This window comes from Rhinoraja longicauda, chromosome 15 (genome assembly GCF_053455715.1).
Source record: "Rhinoraja longicauda isolate Sanriku21f chromosome 15, sRhiLon1.1, whole genome shotgun sequence".
Taxonomy (NCBI): Eukaryota; Metazoa; Chordata; class Chondrichthyes; order Rajiformes; family Arhynchobatidae; genus Rhinoraja; species Rhinoraja longicauda.
The window spans coordinates 1,186,543-1,207,628 of record NC_135967.1 but is presented as its reverse complement, the minus strand read 5'-3'; the positions used below and the strand labels follow the sequence as shown (position 1 = coordinate 1,207,628).

At 46.5% G+C, this 21,086-nt stretch overlaps 1 protein-coding gene across 1 annotated transcript in view; it reads right to left on the bottom strand.

Moving 5' to 3' along the window:
• Positions 1-2,245: 2,245 nt before the first annotated feature.
• Positions 2,246-21,086, bottom strand: part of eda (ectodysplasin A) — a 235,016-nt gene continuing 216,175 nt past the window's right edge. The window contains exon 8 of the mRNA XM_078412098.1: positions 2,246-3,769. Within this exon, the coding sequence (XP_078268224.1) occupies positions 3,533-3,769 (237 nt within the window). The 3' untranslated portion in view covers positions 2,246-3,532. The remainder of the gene's footprint in view (positions 3,770-21,086) is intronic.

The following is a 21,086-nucleotide window of genomic DNA, read 5'->3' as shown; positions in this document are numbered from 1 at the left end:
TATTCCCCATCGTTTGAGGCCCTCTGAGGGGGCACTGTAAACTGTTTATGTATGTGTTGTTAGGTTAGTGTGTTATTGTATGTTCTTTTTTAGTACCTGCACTGATGTACAGCACTTTGGTCAATGTGGGATGTGTTTAAATGTGCTGTACAAATAAAATTAACTTGACTTGACTATGGTCTCTGATAAATGTTATAACACAGGGATCGGTGCTGGGTCCACTGTTGTTCGTTATTTATATTCATGATTTTGATGTGAATGTGGTTGGCATGGTTATTAAATTTGGTAGATTACACTAAAATTGTTGGTACAGTGCTCAGAATATTGAGTACAGGAATTGAGACATCACGTTACAGTTTACAAGAAATGAGTAAAGTCACATTTAGAGTACAATGTACAGTTCTGGTTGCCTTGTTGTAGGAAGGATCTCACTGAACTGGAAAGGCCGTAAAAGATTTAGAAGAATGTTGCAGGGTCTGGAGGGTTTTGAGTTATAAGAGGTTGGATAGGGCAGGTATTTTTTTCCATGGAGGGTAGGAGAATAAGAGGTAGAGTTGCCAACTGTCCCGTAGTAGTCGGAACATTCCACATATTGGGCTAAATTGGTTTGTCCCGTACGGGACCGCCCTTGTCCCGTATTAGGCGCTGTAGGCCCGGACAGTGTAGGCCCGGAGGCCTGGGCGCCGCCTAATGGAGGTTGCCTAGCAACCCGGCTCCCGGCCCTGCCTGGGTGAAGTCACGTGGGGCGCAGGGCGGTGGCGTCACCTTTTGTCCCTTATTTGGAAGTGAGAAAGTTGGCGATCGTATAGAGGTATATGAAATCATGGGAGGCATTGATAAAGTAAATAGCCAGTCTTTTTCTCATAGTGTGGGAGTTTAATAACTAGAGGGCATGGATTAAGGTGAGAGGGAAAGATTTAAAAGGTTTCTGAAGGGCAACCTTTTCACACAGAGGGTAATGCGTCCATGGAATGAATTGGCAGAGGAAATGGGAGAGGTGCTTAAGATAATGACATTTAAAATACATTTGGGCAGGTAAATGGATAGGAAAGGTTTGTAGGGATAAAGGTCATGTGCACGCAAGTAGGAATAGTCCAGTGAAGTAACTTGGTCAGCCAGTTGGGCTGAAAGGCCCATTTACATGCTATATATTATGTGCAGTTTTGGTCTCCTAATTTGAGGAAGGACATCCTTGCTATTGAGGCAGTGCAGCGTAGGTTCACGAGGTTAATCCCTGGGATGGTAGGATTGTCTATGAAGAAAGATTGGAAAGATTGGGGTTTTATTCACTGGAATTTAGAAGGATGAGAGGGGATCTTTTAGAGACGTATAAAATTATAAAAGGACTGGACAAGCTGGATGCAGAAAAAATGTTCCCAATGTTGGGGGAAGTCCAGAACCAGGGACCACAGTCTAAGAATAAAGGGGAGGTCATTTAAAACGAAGGTAAGAAGAAACGTTTTCACCCAGAGAGTTGTGAATTTGTGGAATTCTCTGCCACAGAGGGCAGTGGAGGCCAATTCACTGGATGAATTAAAAAAAGGGAGTTAGATAGAGCTCTAGGGGCTAGCGGAATCAAGGGATATGGGGAGAAGGCAGGCACAGGTTACTGATTGTGTATGATCAGCCATGATCACAATGAATGGCGGTGCTGGCTCGAAGGGCCACATGGCCTCCTCCTGCACCTATGTTCTATGTTTCTAAGTTTCTATGCCTATGACTGAGCTCACATGTTCTCACTCTGGAGATTCATCTTCCCCGTTACAAACCAATGTTTGGAAAAAGCTAAGACCCAGGGGTTTGTAACCTTGATCTTTGAACCAGTTTTGCCAATCCATGAGGTTTCGGCACTGAAGGGGACATTCATTGCTGAATCAATGTCTCTATTATTCTTCTTCCACTAAAGTTTCTTTTCAAACTACATTGAGTTTGCAAGCTATTCCCTTTTGGCTAACTGAGCCATAAACCCTTCCTGCCACAGTGCTTTCTGGGTGCAAACACAATCTCATTTCCACTCACTTCTTCATTTGACACCACATAAATTTAATCTTGGGTTAACACCCTGATTTTATGCAATTCATTGCAAGTTGTAATATCTCAAACAGGCACAAGATGGCAGGAAACATAGAAACATAGAAAATAGGTGCAGGAGGAGGCCATTCGGCCCTTCAAGGCAGCACCGCCATTCATTGTGATCATGGCTGATCGTCCCCAATCAATACCCCGTGCCTGCCTTCTCCCCATATCCCTTGATTCCACTAGCCCCTCAAGCTATCTAACTCATAAGATATGTTTACATTTAGCTTGTAATAAAAATGTTGCATGTTGCAAATGTAGCAGACATGGGCATGTAATCCATGTTTTCAGGAACCAGAGAAGCATAAATCCAGTAACGTGACTCCAGATACTGACATACATACAGCTTATAACCAAGAGCTTAACTTTTATATTCTTCCCACTGCAGATGTGTTTCCAGCAGCACCATGTTGAAGCACTGCAGTGAATCACAAAGCACGGTTCACAGCCAACATTTCATAAGCAGAATTTTCATTAAAATGGCAGACATGAATAGAAGCCATTCTCGAATGAATGAATGGCTACTTTCTTTTAGCGACAGAGTTTTCATGGACAAGGACTCAGAATAAGAAGCAACAGGGGACATGAGAAGAAATTACTTTACAGACTGTTATGATTCTTTGGAATTCACTTTGTCTGGGGGCTTTATCTCTGAATATATTTATGAAGGATTCGAGGTAACCATGGAATCTGCTCACTTGATGCAACTTAGCGAGCCATTGGCCATTCCATTATGCAGGCAGATTTTAACTGCATTGAAGTTTTCTTCATTCTTGCAGCTCTTTGCCGAGTTTCCTCCAATCGAAAGTGAAACTGGTTCAGCTGCCTCCCCCACACTTGTGGTTATGCACAAGAGGCCGCCATTGATCCTTGCTGCTCATTCACAGAGAGAACATCCCTTCCTCAGGACCCAACTTGTCTTTGGTCCCTTTCCACTTTCCAAAATGAAAGCGGACACATATGCCTTCAACAACGGCCAAATGTCCACTAGATCTGACGAGAGTGTTGCAGAGCAAATGAATCCTCCTATGGTGGACTGGGGAAATCTACTCCATTAACAAAGCTCCATCACGGGAACAACCAGATGACCGGGAATGAGTGATGGTTGACAGACGTGCGCAGGCTTTGATGGTTTCTCGATACAACAAAATGCAAGTCACATACATACACCGAAGATAGACACAAAATGCTGGAGTAACTCAGCGGGACAGGCAGCATCTCTGGAGAGAAGGAATGGGTGACGTTTCGGATCGAGACCCTTCTTCAGAAGCATGTGTCGGGATAATGGCAATTGACTTAATTTGGATAAATGAAATAAATTTTACTCTGTAGTCTGACTTTCTTAACTTATACGCTGTTATTCAATATAAATTTTGGATGACCCCTTTTGGGATTCAGCTTTGTTTCTTTTTCTCTTCTATACTCTGAAGTCCCTTGTTCCCCAGGTCTAAGGGAACTAGCCGAGTCTCACCGCTCCGAAGAATGTTGTATGCTTGCTCATGTTTATCACCGTGTCTTCATACGTCATCTTGACAGTGATCTTCTGCCTTGCCTTGAGTAGGCAGACCCCAGCTGTGTAGCAGGTGTTGAACTTTGACTTGCGGTTCTCAATACTGCGTGTACACTGCAGGAAAGGCTTGTCATCCACCAGCATCTCGTGACTTGCAAAGTCAGTAAAGTTAATGTAGTAAACCTGAGGACAAACAAAGTACAATTGTGAACTGTGTCATAGTCACAGAGTGATACAGTGTGGAAACATGCCCTTCGGCCCAACTTGCCCACACTGCTCAACATGTCCCAGCTACACTAGTCCCTCCTGCCCTCGTTTGGTCCATATCCCTCCAAACCTGTCCTATCCATGTACCCGTCTAAATGTTTCTTAAATGTTGGGATAGTCCCCGCCTCAAGTACCTCCTCATGTAAAAAGCAGCCGGCTCATAGTTTACAATTTTTTGGTCTAAGCAACATATCCTGCCAGAAATATTGATCTTTTTGGGGCGTCACAGTGGCAGAGCGGTTGAGTTTCTGCCTGACAGCGCGTACAGCTTCAGAGACCCGAGTTCCCTCCTGACTACGGGTGCTGTCTGTACGGAGTTTGTACGTTCTCCCTATGACCGTGTGGGTTTTCTCCGGGTGCTCTGGTTTCCTCCCACATCCCTAGACGTGCAGGTTTGTAGGTTAATTGGCTGATGTAAATTTGTCCCTAGTGTGTAGGATAGAACTAGTGTAAGGGGGATCATTAGTCAGTGTGGACCCGGTGGGTCAAAGTATCCACATAGTATCTATAAACTAAACCGTCAGATTGGCAAGTGTCAACTTTTTAAAGTATTATTGCCAGAACTAAGATCTGCCGTCTCTATAAAGAATAATATTTATCAGCACTATCTTTAACTGGCACTGTTGAGAGATAATAAAAAAAATAACAAAGGTTTTAAGGATGTAAATAAATTGCTTATACACAGGATGTTGCATTCCCACTTAATTTTCAACAATTGTACCACTCCCTGAAGTAGTAATCCTTTGGAAAGGGTAGCTCATATTTAGTTGCTGAAGAAACTACCGATGGCAGAACTAGTTTTTCCTCTCTCCATATTTAGTCATTGTCCTTTCTTATTGCCCTGATGTGCTTTTGATGGCATTATTGCAATATAGTAGATGGATACCATGTTGAGCGATTTTTGTGCATTTTAAGACTTAATGGATAAAGTTGACCTCTGTGTAGGAAGGAACTACAGATGCTGGTTTAAACCAAAGTCAGACACAAAAAGCTGGAGTAACTCCAGTAAGCTGGAGCGGGCCTGACAGCATCTGTGGAGAAAAGGAATAGGTGACATTTTGGGTCGAGACCCTTCTTCCGACCCTCCCTCAGTCTGTAGAAGGGTCTTAACCTGAAAGGTCACCTATTCCTTTTCTACAGAGCCGACCCATGGATGTCTGTATAAAACAGAAACAGTTCATTGCTGGGGCTGGGGTTTCCCCAGGTTTATGCCACTAGCAAATCCAGAGAGCAGGAGTTCTGTTTGAATAAAAATGAATAGGAATGAAAAAGTATGAGCTGGTATTGCTTTCACTCTCCTAAATCTGTGCTTACCAAACTAAACAATGTCAGGTTCAGGGAATAAAGCACCTTCTGTTGTTCCATTTGGCATTCTTGGTGAATAAATCAAAGCATTTGTTTTCTTTGGAAATTAAGTGTTTCCCAAAATATCCCTCAAGACCTTGAAACTGTGCTACTTAAAGGTTCATTGCGATTCATATCCGTGTAAATAAAACCATGCATCGGCGTTTTGACAGCCTTGCCCGAAGATCACAGTCACTTGGCTTTTTAGCTTCAGGGTCTTTCCAGATGGCTACTGCTCAGTTTATTACTGCTCCAGAATCAAGGATGCCTGGATGAGTGGGGTTTATATACCAGGACAGGATGGATAGACTTGGATTGTTATCTGGAATGCTGGAGGTTGAGATATAAAATTATGAGAGGCAAATATAAATCAGGTATAGCTAGGCTAAACTGTCAGAACCTTTGTCCCCAAGATTGAAATATCAAATATTAGAGTTTAATTGAGATTAGTTTAGAGATACAGCGTGGAAACAGGCCCTTCGGCCCACTGAGTCCGCGCCGACCAGCGATCCCCGCACATTAACACCATCCTACACGCACTAGGGACAATTTACAACTTTACCAAGCCAATTAGCCTACAAACCTGTGCATCTTTGGTGTGTGGGAGGAAGCCAGCGATCCCAGGGAAAACCCATGCAGGTCACAGGGAGAACGTACAAACTCCGTACAGACAGCACCCGTAATCAGAAAATGCTGGAGTAACTCAGCAGGTCAGGCAGCATCTCAGGAGAGAAGGAACGGGCAACGTTTTGGGTGGAATGGGCAGCGTTACATAGACCCGAAACGTCACCCATTCCTTCTCTCCTGAGATGCTGCCTGACCTGCTGAGTTACTCCAGCATTTTGTGAATAAATACCTTCGATTTGTACCAGCATCTGTAGTTATTTTCCTATAGTACCTGTAATCAGGATAGTACCCGGGTGTCTGGCGCTGCAAGGCAGCAACTCTACCGCTGCGCCACCATTCCGACCAATTATAGCATAGGTTTAAGGTGAGAAGGCAAAGGTCAAAGGAAATGGAGAGGTTTGGATTATGTATAGGCAGATAGGAGGTGGTCTGGGCATCATGTTTGACACAGACATTATGGGCCAACAAGCCTGTTCCTCTGACGTACTGCTCTATGCCCCAAGGATAGGAGACTTCATCCACTTTTACTTCAGTCCACAGGAACGACAGGACAAGCTTGGGCATTTAACACCAGTGCTGAAGTAACTCGATGGGTCAGGCAATATCTCTGGAGGATATGGAGAGATGACATTTTGGGTTAGTACCCTTTGTTAGAGTATAGAGCAGGGATATTTACCTGAAAAGCAGGCTTCCTCAGAGTGCAACCATTCGGAGAATGCGTCCATGCCATTACATAGAACCCTGCTTCCTGCCAGCAGCCCCCTTCTAGACTATGGTCCTTATGCACAAAAATGATGCCTTCTGTAGTTACTGTTCTTCTTCAGACTTCCTTCCTTGGGTAAACCTCTCCAGCTTCCTCTGACTTCCTTCCTAGGGTGGACATCCTACCCTACCTCCAACCATTGCAGCACTCCTACCCAACAGCCTGAAGGAGTATAATGGCACGTCCCTTCCATGTAGGGTTGCCAACACCCTCACTCCCAAATACCGTACAAGGTGACGTCACCACGTGACCTCACCATGCCAGCGGTCAAGTGCTCCTGCTCCACCATTGGCGGCCGCCCGGGCTGGGAGGCGGGTTGCTATGCAACCTCCGTTTGCCGGTGCCTGGGCCTCCGCACCTACAGTGTCCGCACCTACACTGCCTGCACCTACACTGTCCTCACCTACACTGTCCTCACCTACACTGTCCTCACCTACACTGTCCTCACCTACACTGTCCTCACCTACACTGTCCTCACCTACACTGTCCGCACCTACACCTACACTGCCTGCACCTACACTGTCCGCACCTACACTGTCCTCACCTACACTGTCCGCACCTACACCTACACTGTCCGCACCTACACTGCCCGCACCTACACTGCCCGCACCTACACTGTCCTCACCTACACTGTCCTCAACTACACTGTCCGCACCTACACCTACACTGTCCACACCTACACTGTCTGGGCCTAGTGTCCGCACCTACACTGCCTGCACCTACACTGCCTGCACCTACACTGCCTGCACCTACACTGTCCGCACCTACACTGTCCGCACCTACACCTACACTGTCCGCACCTACAGTGTCCGCACCTACACTGTCCGCACCTACAGTGTCCGCACCTACAGTGTCCGTACCTACAGTGTCCTCACCTACACTGTCCTCACCTACACTGTCCGCACCTACACTGTCCTCACCTACACTGTCCGCACCTACACTGTCCGCACCTACACTGTCCGCACCTACACTGTCCGCACCTACACTGTCCTCACCTACACTGTCCGCACCTACACTGTCCGCACCTACACTGTCCGCACCTACACTGTCTGGGCCTACAGTGTCCGCACCTACTGTCCACATCTACACCTACACTGTCCGCACCTACACTGTCCGCACCTACACCTACACTGTCCGCACCTACACTGTCCGCATCTACACCTACACTGTCCGCATCTACACCTACACTGTCCGCACCTACACCTACACTGTCCGCACCTACACTGTCCACATCTACACCTACACTGTCCACATCTACACCTACATTGTCCGCACCTACACTGTCCGCACCTACACCTACACTGTCCGCACCTACACTGTCCGCACCTACACTGTCCGCACCTACACTGTCCGCACCTACACTGTCCGCACCTACACCTACACTGTCCGCACCTACACCTACACTGTCCGCACCTACACCTACACTGTCCGCACCTACACCTACACTGTCCGCACCTACACCTACACTGTCCGCACCTACACTGTCCGCACCTACACTGTCCGCACCTACACCTACACTGTCCGCACCTACACCTACACTGTCCGCACCTACACTGTCCGCACCTACACTGTCCGCACCTACACCTACACTGTCCGCACCTACACTGTCCGCACCTACAGTGTCCGCACCTAGTGTCCGCACCTACAGTGTCCGGGCCTACAGTGTCCGGGCCTACAGTGTCCGGGCCTACAGTGTCCGGGCCTACACTGTCCGCACCTACACCTACACCGTCCGCACCTACACCCACACTGTCCGCACCTACACTGTCCGCTCCTACACCTACACTGTCCGCACCTACACCTACACTGTCCGCGTCTACACTGTCCGCACCTACACTGTCTGGGCCTACAGTGTCTGCGCCTACACTGTCTGGGCCTCATACGATACAAAACAATTTAGACCAAAATACGGATGGCCCGGCTAATACGGGACAGTTGGCAACCCTACTACCATGGAAACAATTGTGATAACTCCCAACATGTCTAAAGTGAAAGCCATGTTGTAAACCACCAATGAAGGAGTAACACAGCGGGTCAGGCAGCATCTCTGGAGAGCATGGACAGGTGACATTTCGGGTCAGGACCTATCCGTGGACATCCTTGTTTCTACATTGAAACCAACAGTGTCAGTTCCAGCAAAGGGGTCCTGACCCAACTTTCTATTACACCCTCCCCAGATGTTGCCTGACCTGCTGACTTGCTTGAAAGGGTTCAGAAAAGATTTACGAGGATGTTGCCAGGACTAGAGGGTGTGAGCTATAGGGAGAGGTTGAGTAGGCTGGGTCTCTATTCCATGGAGCGCAGGAGGATGAGGGGAGATTTTATAGACAATAGGTGTAGGCCATTCGGCCCTTCGAGCCAACACCACCATTCAATGTGATCATGGCTGATCATTCACAATCAGTACCCCGTTCCTGCCTTCTCCCCATACCCCCTGATTCCGCTATCTTTATCTAGCTCTCTCTTGAAAGCATCCAGAGAATTCTCCTCCACTGCCTTCTGAGGCAGAGAATTCCACCGATAAGCACAATGGAATAAAGCGATTGCCCAGGGTTTTCTCGGGACTAGCCCTTTTGAGTTCAAACCCGTTCAGAAAGGGTATCAGGGGTTATGGGGCGAAGGCAGGAGTTGAGAGGGAAAGATAGATCAGCCATGATTGAATGGCGGAGTAGACTTGATGGGCTGAATGGCCTAATTCTGCTCCTAGAACTTATGAACTTATGACCGTATAATATACAACTTGCGTGCGCAGACGGGATAAATGGTCATTTGTACAATTACAACAGTGCCCAGCCTTTGATTCAACATGAATCCACCACAGGATTGCAGGCATATAATGATACATATTCTGTATATGCATTTCTTTTGAAAGTGATATCATGTTTTTCAAAAAGACATTCTCAAACTCTGTAAGTAACTTAAAAGATTTGGAGCGACTTACTTTGATAAAAGGCCTAAGAATGCGTACAAGCAAATGTGCTAATGGATTTCATCAATGTAGTAAACGATACGAGGTCAGATGGATCATTGTGAGGGGAAAAATGGGATCACTGAAGTTTGCAAAAGTTCACGTGGAGGTAGGGTTGCCAACTGTCCCGTATTAGCTGGGACATCCCGTATTTTGGGTTAAATTGGTTTGTCCCGTACTGCATCGCCCTTGTCCCGTATTAGGCCCGGGGGGCGCTGTAGGCCCGGACACTGTAGGCCTGGACAGTGTAAGTCCGGACAGTGTAGGTCCAGAGGCCCAGGCGCCGCCTAACAGAGGTTGCGTAGCAACCCGCATCCCGGCCCAGGCGGCCGCCATTGGTGGAGCGGGAACACGTGGCCGCTGGCTGGGTGAGGTCACTTGGGGCGCGGGGTGATGACATCACCTCGTCCCTTATTTGGGAGTGAGGTAGTTGGCAACCCTACATGGAGGGGCTGGGGAGTGGGAGGTAAGAATGTTTTACAAAATGATGGATAGGAGAATGAAAGATTTCAGGGAAAAATCAAAAGGAGGATGAAAGATAGACACAAAGAGCTAGAGTAACTCAGCAGGTCAGGCAGCATCTCTGGCAAAAAGGAACAGATGATGTTTCAGGACGAGACCCTTCTTCAGACTGCCTGTCCGCATTGAGTTACTCCTGCATTTTGTGTCTATCTTTGGTGTAAAGCAGCATCTGCAGTTCCTTCCTACACATGGAAACTCCACTCACCATTTTGATAAATCCTATTATTTTTTTTTTTGGCAATTCCACATTTTCCCACATTACACTCCAAGTGCTAGGTCTTTGTTCACTAATGTGCAGCCAAACATTTCTGCAGATGGCTAAGGCATACAAAGGGATATGGGCATCATTTTTAACCTTCCCTTATCCTGAGTTCTAATGCCAAGATTTTGGAGATTAACTTTAGCAATATGGTTGATTCTCAAATCCCTCTTAAGAGCTTATTGCATTTTTGAGGATCAGACATTTTAGATCTCGATTCCCACTGTATAAATCATGGCAAATAAACTGGATCATATCAGCATGAAAGCATACCTAAGTGATTATTAGAGCTCTGGCTATTTTATAGTAATCTTTGAATAAATCCTAAAGAACACAAATAACTTATGAAAATCATATCATATACAAAAAAAATAATATGCGGATCTGCCAGCCATTAATTTGTTTTGTTTACTTAAGTTTTGTCTTTGTAATGTTTGCCAACTTTCTTCTTCATTGCTGTTTTCAATTTAGGGAGTGAAGTTGGACATCACCATTACCACTGCTGGTAATAATGCAAAAGCCCGTTACAGGAGACTGTTTCCCCTGCTGTTCTTTGCTAGCCTTCTCCACCTTGTGTGCAGTGGCTTTCCACTAAGGCTCCACAACCAACCTTACTGCCGTGTTATACAGACTCTTTCTTTAATTTAGAGGCAAGCAAACACATCTTTTCCACATTATCAGGGTGGCATGGTAGCGCAGCGGTAGAGTTGCTGCCTGATAGTGCTTACAGTGACGGAGACCCCGGTTCTATCCCGGGTGCTGTCTGTACGGAGTTTGTATGTTCTCCCCGTGACTTGCGTGGGTTCTCTCCGAGATCTTCGGTTTCCTCCCACACTCCAAAGACGTACAGGTTTGTAAGTTAATTGGCTTGGTATAAATGTAAAAAACTGCTCCTGGTGTGTGTAGGATAGTGTTACTGTGTGGGGATCGCTGGTCTGTGCGGACTCGGTGGGCCGAAGGGCCTGTTTCCGCGCTGTATATCTAAACTAAACTACAACTAAATTTGACCAGACATTTCAGCACCTCTGCTTGCGAGGTCATCCCCGTTCCCATCTTCTAGTTTGATGGCTGTTCGGCCTTACACTGTATCGGGTAGATCCAGTGCAACGTCATGCAGCCACAGTGTGCACTGGAGGCCAAGATCAAACCAGAGCCGCCAGCACTGCAAGACAGTGGCTCAACCAGTGACCAATACAGTGACCACAACTAACACAGAAGCCAACCAAACCACAAACCTGCACATCCCCGCAAAGTGTGACGAAACCGGAGCACCCGAAGGAAACCCACACTGCCACAGGGACCAACTGACGTCAGGATCAAACTTGGGTCTCTGGCGGTGTAAGGAAGCAACACTATCGCGGAGCTATCGTGCCACCTCAATGTATAGTGTATTTAGTGTCCTTTACTCTTTATTGTGAATTCATTGGCTGTTTACCCAATGGTACTCTACACATTAACCCCATTTAGATTTTTTTTTTTTAGAGTTTAGAGGTTAGAGATACAGCGTGGAAACAGGCCCTTCGGCCCACCGGGTCCGCGCCGACCAGCGATCCCCGCACAATAACACTATCCGACACCCACTAGGGACAATTTTTACATTTTACCAAGCCAATTAACCTACAAACCTGTACGTCTTAGAATAGTAGAATAGTTCCTTTATTGTCATTGTAACATGAGCCATGTACAACGAAATTGTAAAATGTCAGCCAGTCAGTGCACCATTCAAACATTTCTAAAAGCTAACGATACATACAAGGTAAAATATTTTAAAAAAGATAAACAACTAAAATAAATATCATGAAAATAGCACGCATAAACACCCAACCCTACATCCTTCTGTCGATTTCACAGTCTCTTATTATGTATCGCCCCTGCGTTCCTTGGCGGCTACATTTAGTGCCTTTATAGCAGTGGGGTAAAAACTATTTTTAAGTCTGTTTGTCCTTGTCCTTGTAGATCTGTACCGTCTGCCTGACGGTAACAGTTCAAACAGGGAGTGTCCGGGGTGGGAAATGTCCTTTATAATACTCTGGGATTTTTTGATGCAGCGGGAACTGTGTAAGTCCTCCAAGGTAAGTAGAGGGCAGCCGACAATCCTCTGGGCGTTGTCAATGGCCCTCTGGAGCGCTTTCCTCTGAGCCGCTGTGCAGCTGGCGTACCATACGCATACACAGTATGTTAGGATGCTCTCAATGTAGCACCGATAAAAGGACAACAGCAGTCTCTGAGTGATGTTATTCTTCCTGAGCACCCTCAGGAAGTGCAGTCTCTGCTGGACCTTTGGAGTGTGGGAGGAAACCAAAGATTTTGGAGAAAACCCACGCGGGTCACAGGGAGAACGTACAAATTCCGTACAGACAGTACCCGTAGTCAGGACCAAACCCGAAACTCCGGCGCTGCATTCGCTGTAAGGCAGCAACTCTACCCCTGCGCCACCGTGACCGCTCCATTATTTGGATACAGTGGACAATTGGTAATAATGTTCCCAATGTTGGGGGAGACCAGTTCCCAATGTTGGGGGAGACCAGAACAAGGGGCCACAGTTTAAGAATAAGGGGTAGGACATTTAGAATGGAGATGAGGAAAAACTTTTTCAGTCAGAGAGTTGTGAATCTGTGGAATTCTCTGCCTCAGAAGGCAGTGGAGGCCAATTCTCTGAATGCATTCAAGAGAGCTAGATGGAGCTCTTAAGGATAGCGGAGTCAGGGGGTATGGGGAGAAGGCAGGAACGGGGTACTGATTGAGAATGATCAGCCATGATCACATTGAATGGTGGTGCTGGCTCGAAGGGCCGAATGGCCTCCTCCTGCACCTATTGTCTATTGTCTATAACGGACATCGTCTCCCTCACCCTCCTCTCTGTTACTGTGAGGGGTTTACTCTGCAACATTTGCCACATTTGAAAGGCCCCAAATCACCAAACAAATGTAACATTGGGCGGTCACGGTGGCGCAGCGGTAGAGTTGCTGCCTTACAGCGAATGCAGCGCCAGAGACCCGGGTTTGACTCCTGTTTCTTCCCACACTCCAAAGACACGCAGGTTTGTAGGTTAATTGGTTTTGGTAAAAATTGTAAAATTGTCCCTCGTGTGTAGGATAGTGTTAGTGTACGGGGATCGCTGGTCGGTGTGGACCCGGTGGGCCGAAGGGCCTGTTTCCGCGCTGTATCTCTAAACTAAACTTAAACTAAACAAATTGGCACATTAACAGCTTGGCCCAAACTAAGGTTAGATGAAGTACAACTTTAAAATTCAGTTCAATATTCAGAGCTCAGATAATCTGGAGCCTTGACAACAGAGCACGAATGGGCAGACTGGGGATTTTCCACAATCAAACATGTAAGACATTTAACCAAACATTCTCACACTGACCGTTCTGTCCTGGGCCTCCTTCATTGTCAGAGTGAGGCCCAGCGCAAATTGGAGCAACAGCACCTACCTCGTGGGCAGCTTACAGCACAACAGTATGACTTTTGATTTCTCTAACGTTTTGACATGACCCTTGCATTCCCTCTCTCCGTCCCCCCTCCGTCCCCTCTCGCCGCCCCTCCCCCACCCATGTCGTTGCACTAGTTTCAAAATCGTCTTGTTCAGTCTCATTGTCAGTAACTCGTTTTCACCTAGCCCACAACTAACAATGGCCTGCTGCCTTTATATGCGTTACTTTTGTGCATATCTTTCATTCATTTGTTCTGCATCTCTCTATATCACCGTCTTTATCTCTCATTTCCCTTTCCCCCAACTCTCTCAGTCTCGACCCACAGCATCACCTATTCCTATTCTCCAGTGATGCTGCCTGTCCCGCTGAGTTACTCCAGCATTTTGTGTCTATCTTCAGTTTAAATCAGCATCTGCAGTTCCTTCCTCCACATGTTAAGAGGACAGTTTTGGTATGGTCTGACCACAGGAAAGATAGTCTGTACCTCTAAACCAATGGGGGGGGGGGTCAACATTATATTTATTCCAAGTTGGCAGAAATGACACCTAATAATGGCCCACACCTAATTAAAAAGTGGATTGTTAATTCCATCACCTTTTGGAATGTTCTCTAACCTACTGTGCAAACTTAATAAGGATCAACTGGCACATCAAGAATGAATGGAGAGAACATGGGCGAAGCTGGTAGATCAACAGCCTCACAGCACCAGAGACACGGGTTCGATCCTAACCTCGGGTACCATCTGTGTGGAGTTTGTATGTTCTGTCCGTAACTGCGTGGGTTTCCTCTGGGTGCTCCCGTTTCCTGTCACATCCCAAAGACGTGTGGGTCTGTAGGTTAACCGAGCTCTATAAATTACTCCTAATGTTTAGGTAGTGGATGAGAAAGTGGGATCACACTGTACTACTGTGAACGGGTGGTCAATGGTCAGTGTGGACTCGGTGGGCCGAAGGGCCTGTTTCCCTGCTGTATCTTTCAATCAAAACTGACATCTAGTTTAGTTTAGTTTAGAGATACAGCGCGGAAACAGGCCCTTCGGCCCACTGAGTCCGTGCCGACCAGCGATCCCCGCACCTTAACACTATCCTACACGCGGGACAATTTTTACATTTATACCAAGCCAATTTATACAAAGCTGTATGTCTTTGGAGTGTGGGAGGAAATTGAAGTGGTCAGAAATACCCACACGGTCACAGGGAGGACGTACAAACACTCTACAGACAGCACCCATAGCCACTGTGTCCCTCCCAAAAGTGTTGTTTACTTGTTAACAACTCCCATGATCATCACAGATGTGACTTTGGATAAAGCGGTGGAAGATTATAACTGGATGCTGCCAAAGAGAAACTACTCCAACAGTGGCAGTAGGACGCTGCAATGAGCTTCTTGAACCACTCACCCATTAGATTGATTGGGATTGAAGACTGGAGCAGCTCCTGAAGATTAGGTGGACCTTATTTGAAAGCCCAGCAGCTGTGGTGCTATTTTGGAAGAGCAAGATATGAAACAATAATGTGCCAGGGAAGTTTGTCACCTTGGAGAGGTCCTTAGTCTACTAATGACCCTTCTGGTCTTACGATTGCATGCATTCTAGGAAAGAAATAGTTTCAACAGATAACAAACTTGCTTCAGTATTAGTGCCTGTTTGTCTAGTTTCTGCCAGGTACATGCCAGGTAAACCGTATAGGCTTTGGCAAAATAAACCTAGGCCTTGATTATAATCATGGCTCTATATAGCTCTGCATGAGACAATAATTAATTTAGTTTAGACTTTAGAGATAGAGCAGAAACAGGCCAATCGGCACACCGAGTCCACACCTTCCAGTGATTCCTGTACAAGAGCACTATCCCACACACACTAGGGACTATTTACAATTATGCAAAGCCAGTTAACCTACAAACCTGTATGTCTTTGGACTGCGGGAGGAAACCAGAGCACCCGGAGGAAACCCACACAGTCACAGGGAGAACATACAACCTCTGTACAGGCAGCACCCTTAGTCAGGATGGAACCCGGATCTCTGGCTCTGTGAGGCACCAACTGTTTTTTTAAAGTTTTTTTTAGATTTAGAGATACAGTGCGGAAACAGGCCCTTCGGCCCACCAAGTCCGCACCACCCAGCGATCCCCGCACACTAACACTATCCTACACCCACGAGGGACAATTTTTACATTTACCCAGTCAATTAGCCTACAAACCTGTACGTCTTTCGAGTGTGGGAGGAAACCGAAGATCTCGGAGAAAACCCACGCAGGTCACGGGGAGAACGTACAAACTCCGTACAGACGGCACCCATAGTCAGGATCGAACCCGAGTCTCTGGCGCTGCATTCGCTGTAAGGCAGCAACTCTACCGCTGCACCACTGTGCCGCCGATGTACTCATTCTACTTAATAATTACTTTAAAACATGTTAGCATTCTTCACAGAAGAGTTATCAATCTACATCTGACACCCAGTTGTGTAAAGAGACACGGTAAAAATGGGAGGTTTGTAGAGATTGTCACAAAGGAGGAAAGAACGAAAGAGATGTAGACAGGTTTAATGCGGGTATTCCAAACCTAAGCCCCTTGGCAAATAAATCCAATGGGGAAGCAATGAAAGAAGCTGGAATTGGAGAAGTGCAAAACTCCTAGAATGCCAAAGGCTTAGAGGAGCTTTATAATAGAAAGGAGAAGGATTTGTAAACGAGGGAAGAAATCTTAAAATGAATGCATTGCTTAATCAGGCCGGTTACAGGATAATAACAAAAGAGGTAATGGCAGGGAAGGATTTTGATGTGAGTTTAAGTATTTATGAACGGGAAATCATGTCCAATTTATCTGGAGAGCCCAGGATGCCAGAAGGCTTTCTCAAAATCCCACATGACAGGTTGGTCAACAAAGTTAGAGAAAAGGGAACTGGTGGTAATATATTGGCGGTGAAATGGAGACTTCATTACCAGGCAGTACTGTGAGTACAGAGTAAGAATAACCAGTCTGTCAGGATGTCAGACTGTGGTTAATGGGGGCCCTCAAGGATGGGTGCTTGGGCCCCAGTTATTGATAGTCCACATTAATGATTTGGCTAATGGGATCAGATATCATGTTTCCACATGTGACGTTGGTACAAAGCTCGGTGGGATAGTAAATAGGGAGCACGATGTCTAGTAGCTTCCAGAGGATGGAGTTACACAATGTATTCATTTTAGTTTATTGTCTGGTGCCCTGAGGTACAGTGAAAAGCTTTTGTTGTGTGCTATTCAGTCAGCGGAATGAAAATACATGATTACAATCGAGCCATATACAGTGTATCAGCCAAGAAATTATGACCTGATGAGCCAAAACATTATGCCCACCTGCCTAATATGCTGTTGGTCCTCCGTGTGCAGCCCCATACGCAGTAGGGTGCGATGCACACATTCCTCCCGTGACCACCATTAACATTTTCTGTGACTTGTGCCACAGTCGACCTTCTGTCGGTTCGGACCAGACGGGATAGCCTTCGTTGCCCTCATGCATCGATGAGCCTTGGGCGCCCAACACTCTGTCTGTCGCCGGTTTGTGGTTTGTCCCTCCTCGGACCACTGTCGGTAGGTACTCACCACTGCTGACCGGGAGCACCCCACAAGCCTTGCCGTTTCAGAGATGCTCTGACCCAGTCGTCTGGCCTTAACAATTTGGCCCTTGTCAAAGTCGCTCAGGTCTTTACTCCTGCCCATTTCTCCTGCATCCAACACATCAACTACAAGAACTGACTGTTCACTTGCTGCCTAATATATCCCACCCCTTGACAGGTGCCATTGTAACAAGATAATCAATGTTATTCACTTTGCCTGTCAGTGGTCATAATGCTTTGGCTGATAAGGGAATAACGTTTAGTGCAAGGTAAAGCCAGCAAAGTCCAATCAAGGATAGTCTGAGGGTCAACAATGAGGTAGATGGTAGTTCAGCACTGCTCTCTGGTTGTGTTAAGATGATTCAGTTGCCTGATAACAGCTGGGAAGAAACTGAGTGGCCAGAATGTGTGTGGAAAATATGAGGTCATCCACTTTGGTTCACAAAGCAAAAGAGCAAGATATTTGTTTAAAATGGTGATAGAATGTTGTGGATGTGGCCCAATCCATCACACAAACAAGACTCCATCTACACCTCATGTTACCTTGGGAAAGCAGCCAACATCATCAAATAGCTTTCCACCCATTTATTTCTTCATCTCCCCACTCTCATTTGGTAAAAGGTGCAGAAGCCTGAAATGCACACGACCAGCGACAGACAGCCTCTTCACCCATCGACCTCTGTAAACCAGGGTACAGTCTGATTTCTCTCTTCCTCAATGCTGTACTGTCATAAGTGATAGGAGCATAATTAGGCCATTTGGCCCATCAAGTCTACTCCGCCAATCAATCGTGGCTGATCTATCTCTCCCTCCTAACACCATTCTCCTGCCTTCTCCCCATAACTCCTGACACCCGTTCTAATCAAGAATCTATCTATCTCTGCCTTAAAAATATCCATCGACTTGGCCTCCACAGCCTTCTGTGTAAATAATTCCACAGATTGTAGATGTTAGATTTTGTCTCTAACTATTGCGATATGTTGCTGAGATCTATATTTGGCACTCTGTTTCTTTTCCTTCACTCTACCTATTGTACCACATTGAGTGCTGAGGTATTGATTTATTTAGGGCCCTGCGTGGGGGAACTAGCATGAGTGGGGGAGGGTGGGGGGAGAATAAAGGAGGACCTGGAGCGGGATACCTTGTACGTTTGCCGGCGCCCTTTATGTGAACACTCTTTGCATACCTTGTGTGTGCAAAACAAAGAATATCACTGTGACAATAAAGTGTCATTCATTTTTGTCCCGTGCACTGAGTTACCGAGACTATTCTGTGTATTTCTGACCTATGGATAATATCAACTTAAGTGTGTTCGTAATCACTCAACCATTTCATTGTGTAGTGATTATGGACACCTGGATCAGGGTTCCAGACATAAACCCTGTCTTCGTCGCTTGGGAATTTAAATTCAGTAACTTAAATGATCTGAAATAAAAAACATGTATTTTCACAAAATACCAGATTCTTGCTTTCAAACAAAAAGCTATAGTCCTCAACTGACCTTTCAGGGAGAAAGCCTTCCCTCCTCAGCTAAATCCGACCCTCATCAAATAAAACCTGTTTGCCCCTGGAAAATAGTCATGCAAGCGAATCAGAATGGGCGGTCACGGTGGCGCAGCGGTAGAGTTGCTGCCTTGCAGCGAATGCAGCGCCAGAGACCCGGGTTCCATCCCGACTACGGGTGCTGTCTGTACAGAGTTTGTACGTTCTCCCCGTGACCTGCGTGGGTTTTCTCCGAGATCTTTGGTTTCCTCCCGCACTCCAAAGACGTACAGGTTTGTAGGTTAATTGGCTTGGTAAATGTAAAAATTGCCCTTAGTGGGTGTAGGATAGTGTTAATGTGCGGGGATCGCTGGTCGGCGCGGACCCGGTGGGCCGAAAGGGCCTGTTTCCGCGCTGTATCTCTAAACTAAAAGTTAAAGCTGGGCTTGCTGATGTGGTTTAAAAGATTTTTGTTTAAAGGAGTACTGATCAGATAATACTAAAATCTACTATTGAATGATTCACAAGTACAGTACATAAACCCTAGATCATAGATCATAGATCATAAGGGGGGCGATTGTATCTGTTATTGCCGACTGTCTGCTAAAACCGAGTAAAGTATTATCTTTCTATGTAGTTGAAACAAAATTGCAGATGATCATTAATACACAAAAGGACACAAAGTGCTGGTGTAATTCATAAGTTCATCAGTTCACAAGTGATAGGAACAGAATTAGGCCATTCGGCCCATCAAGTCTACTCTGCCATTCAATCATGGCTGATCCATCTCTCCCTCCTAACCCCATTCTCCTGCCTTCTCCCCATAACCTCTGACACCCGCACTAATCAAGAATCTATCTCTGCCTTAAAACTATCCAATGATTTGGCCTCCACAGCCTTCTGTGGCAATGAGTTGTCAGCGGGTCAGGCAGCATCTCTGGGGACCATGGATAGGTGACGTCAGGACCCTTCTTCAGACTGATTCAGTCAGCTGAATTACTCCATCACGTTGTGTTACTATACCTGAAAACTAGGCGCCGATGCCAGTGGTCTGCACCAGCGAGCCCTTCCTCACCAGGTACTACACAAAGTGGTGCAGCTATTGTTGTGGCTCACGTTGTAGCCCCTGGTCAGCAGCTCTATCTTCAGGCCGCTGCAACTGACAGGACGTGCCCAGTCACCACGGGGCTCCCTCCCCTCTCACCAGCTTCTTCCTGTGGCCCGTTGCATTGTCCGCTCGCCACCTCCACCCCACCCCCAGCTCCCCAACCCCACAGCTGCTGCCTCCTCCCCCAACAAGGTGAACAACGTGAGGGCTGACAGGAAGAAGCAGGTGAAGGGGAGGGAGCCCGGAGTGACCGAGCGCGCCCTGTTGGTGGCGGGGGCCTGAGGATAGTGCTGCCCCCATGAGGGCTACAACGTGAGCTGCAACAACAGTGGTGTCACTAGGCTGAGCGATGGGTGAAGGCAGGCTCATCGGTACACCTTGCGAACCAGGGATAGCTTCGACAAATCCGTCCTCTACAAACAAAATCCGTTATAAAGGGGTCGGTTGAACAAGAGCTTACTGTACTTTCCGTTAACATTATGTATGGCATCAATAATATTGTACAAAATAATTCTTAGTTGGAAACATTATGAACATAGGACAGCACGGTGGCGCAGTGGTAGAGCTACTGCTGTTCAGCGTTAGAGACCCGGGTTCCATCCTGACTACGGGTGCTGTCTGGGCGTAGTTTGTACGTTCTCCCCGTGACCGCGTGAGCTTTCCACCCACACCCCAAAGACATACAGGTGTGTAGGTTAATTGGCCTGGAATAAATGTAAACTGTCCCTAGTGTGTGTAGGATAGTGTGAATGCACGGGAATCGCTGGTCGGTGTGGACTCGGTGGACTGAAGGGCCTGTTACCGCACTGTATCTCTAAACTAAGCTAAACTAAACTGAGGCAAGCTAACACAGTATAAACCTCTACTCTACGTAATTGGATGCCCAGACCATACTACTTCCTCTGCTGGGAATAATTTTGTTATTGATGTTAAATGTCAAGCCCTTGTCTTCATTTATCCAGTGAGTAAATTGAACATCACGATTGGGAAGGTTATTGGTTCATCTGGCATCAATCTCAGATACAGTGAGCTTTCATGACAAGCTATTTAACCTGTTTACTGCTCAGAGTACACATACCCCTTGTTTGGTGAATGCAGGATCAAACTTCACTTCAATGCCTCCTGCA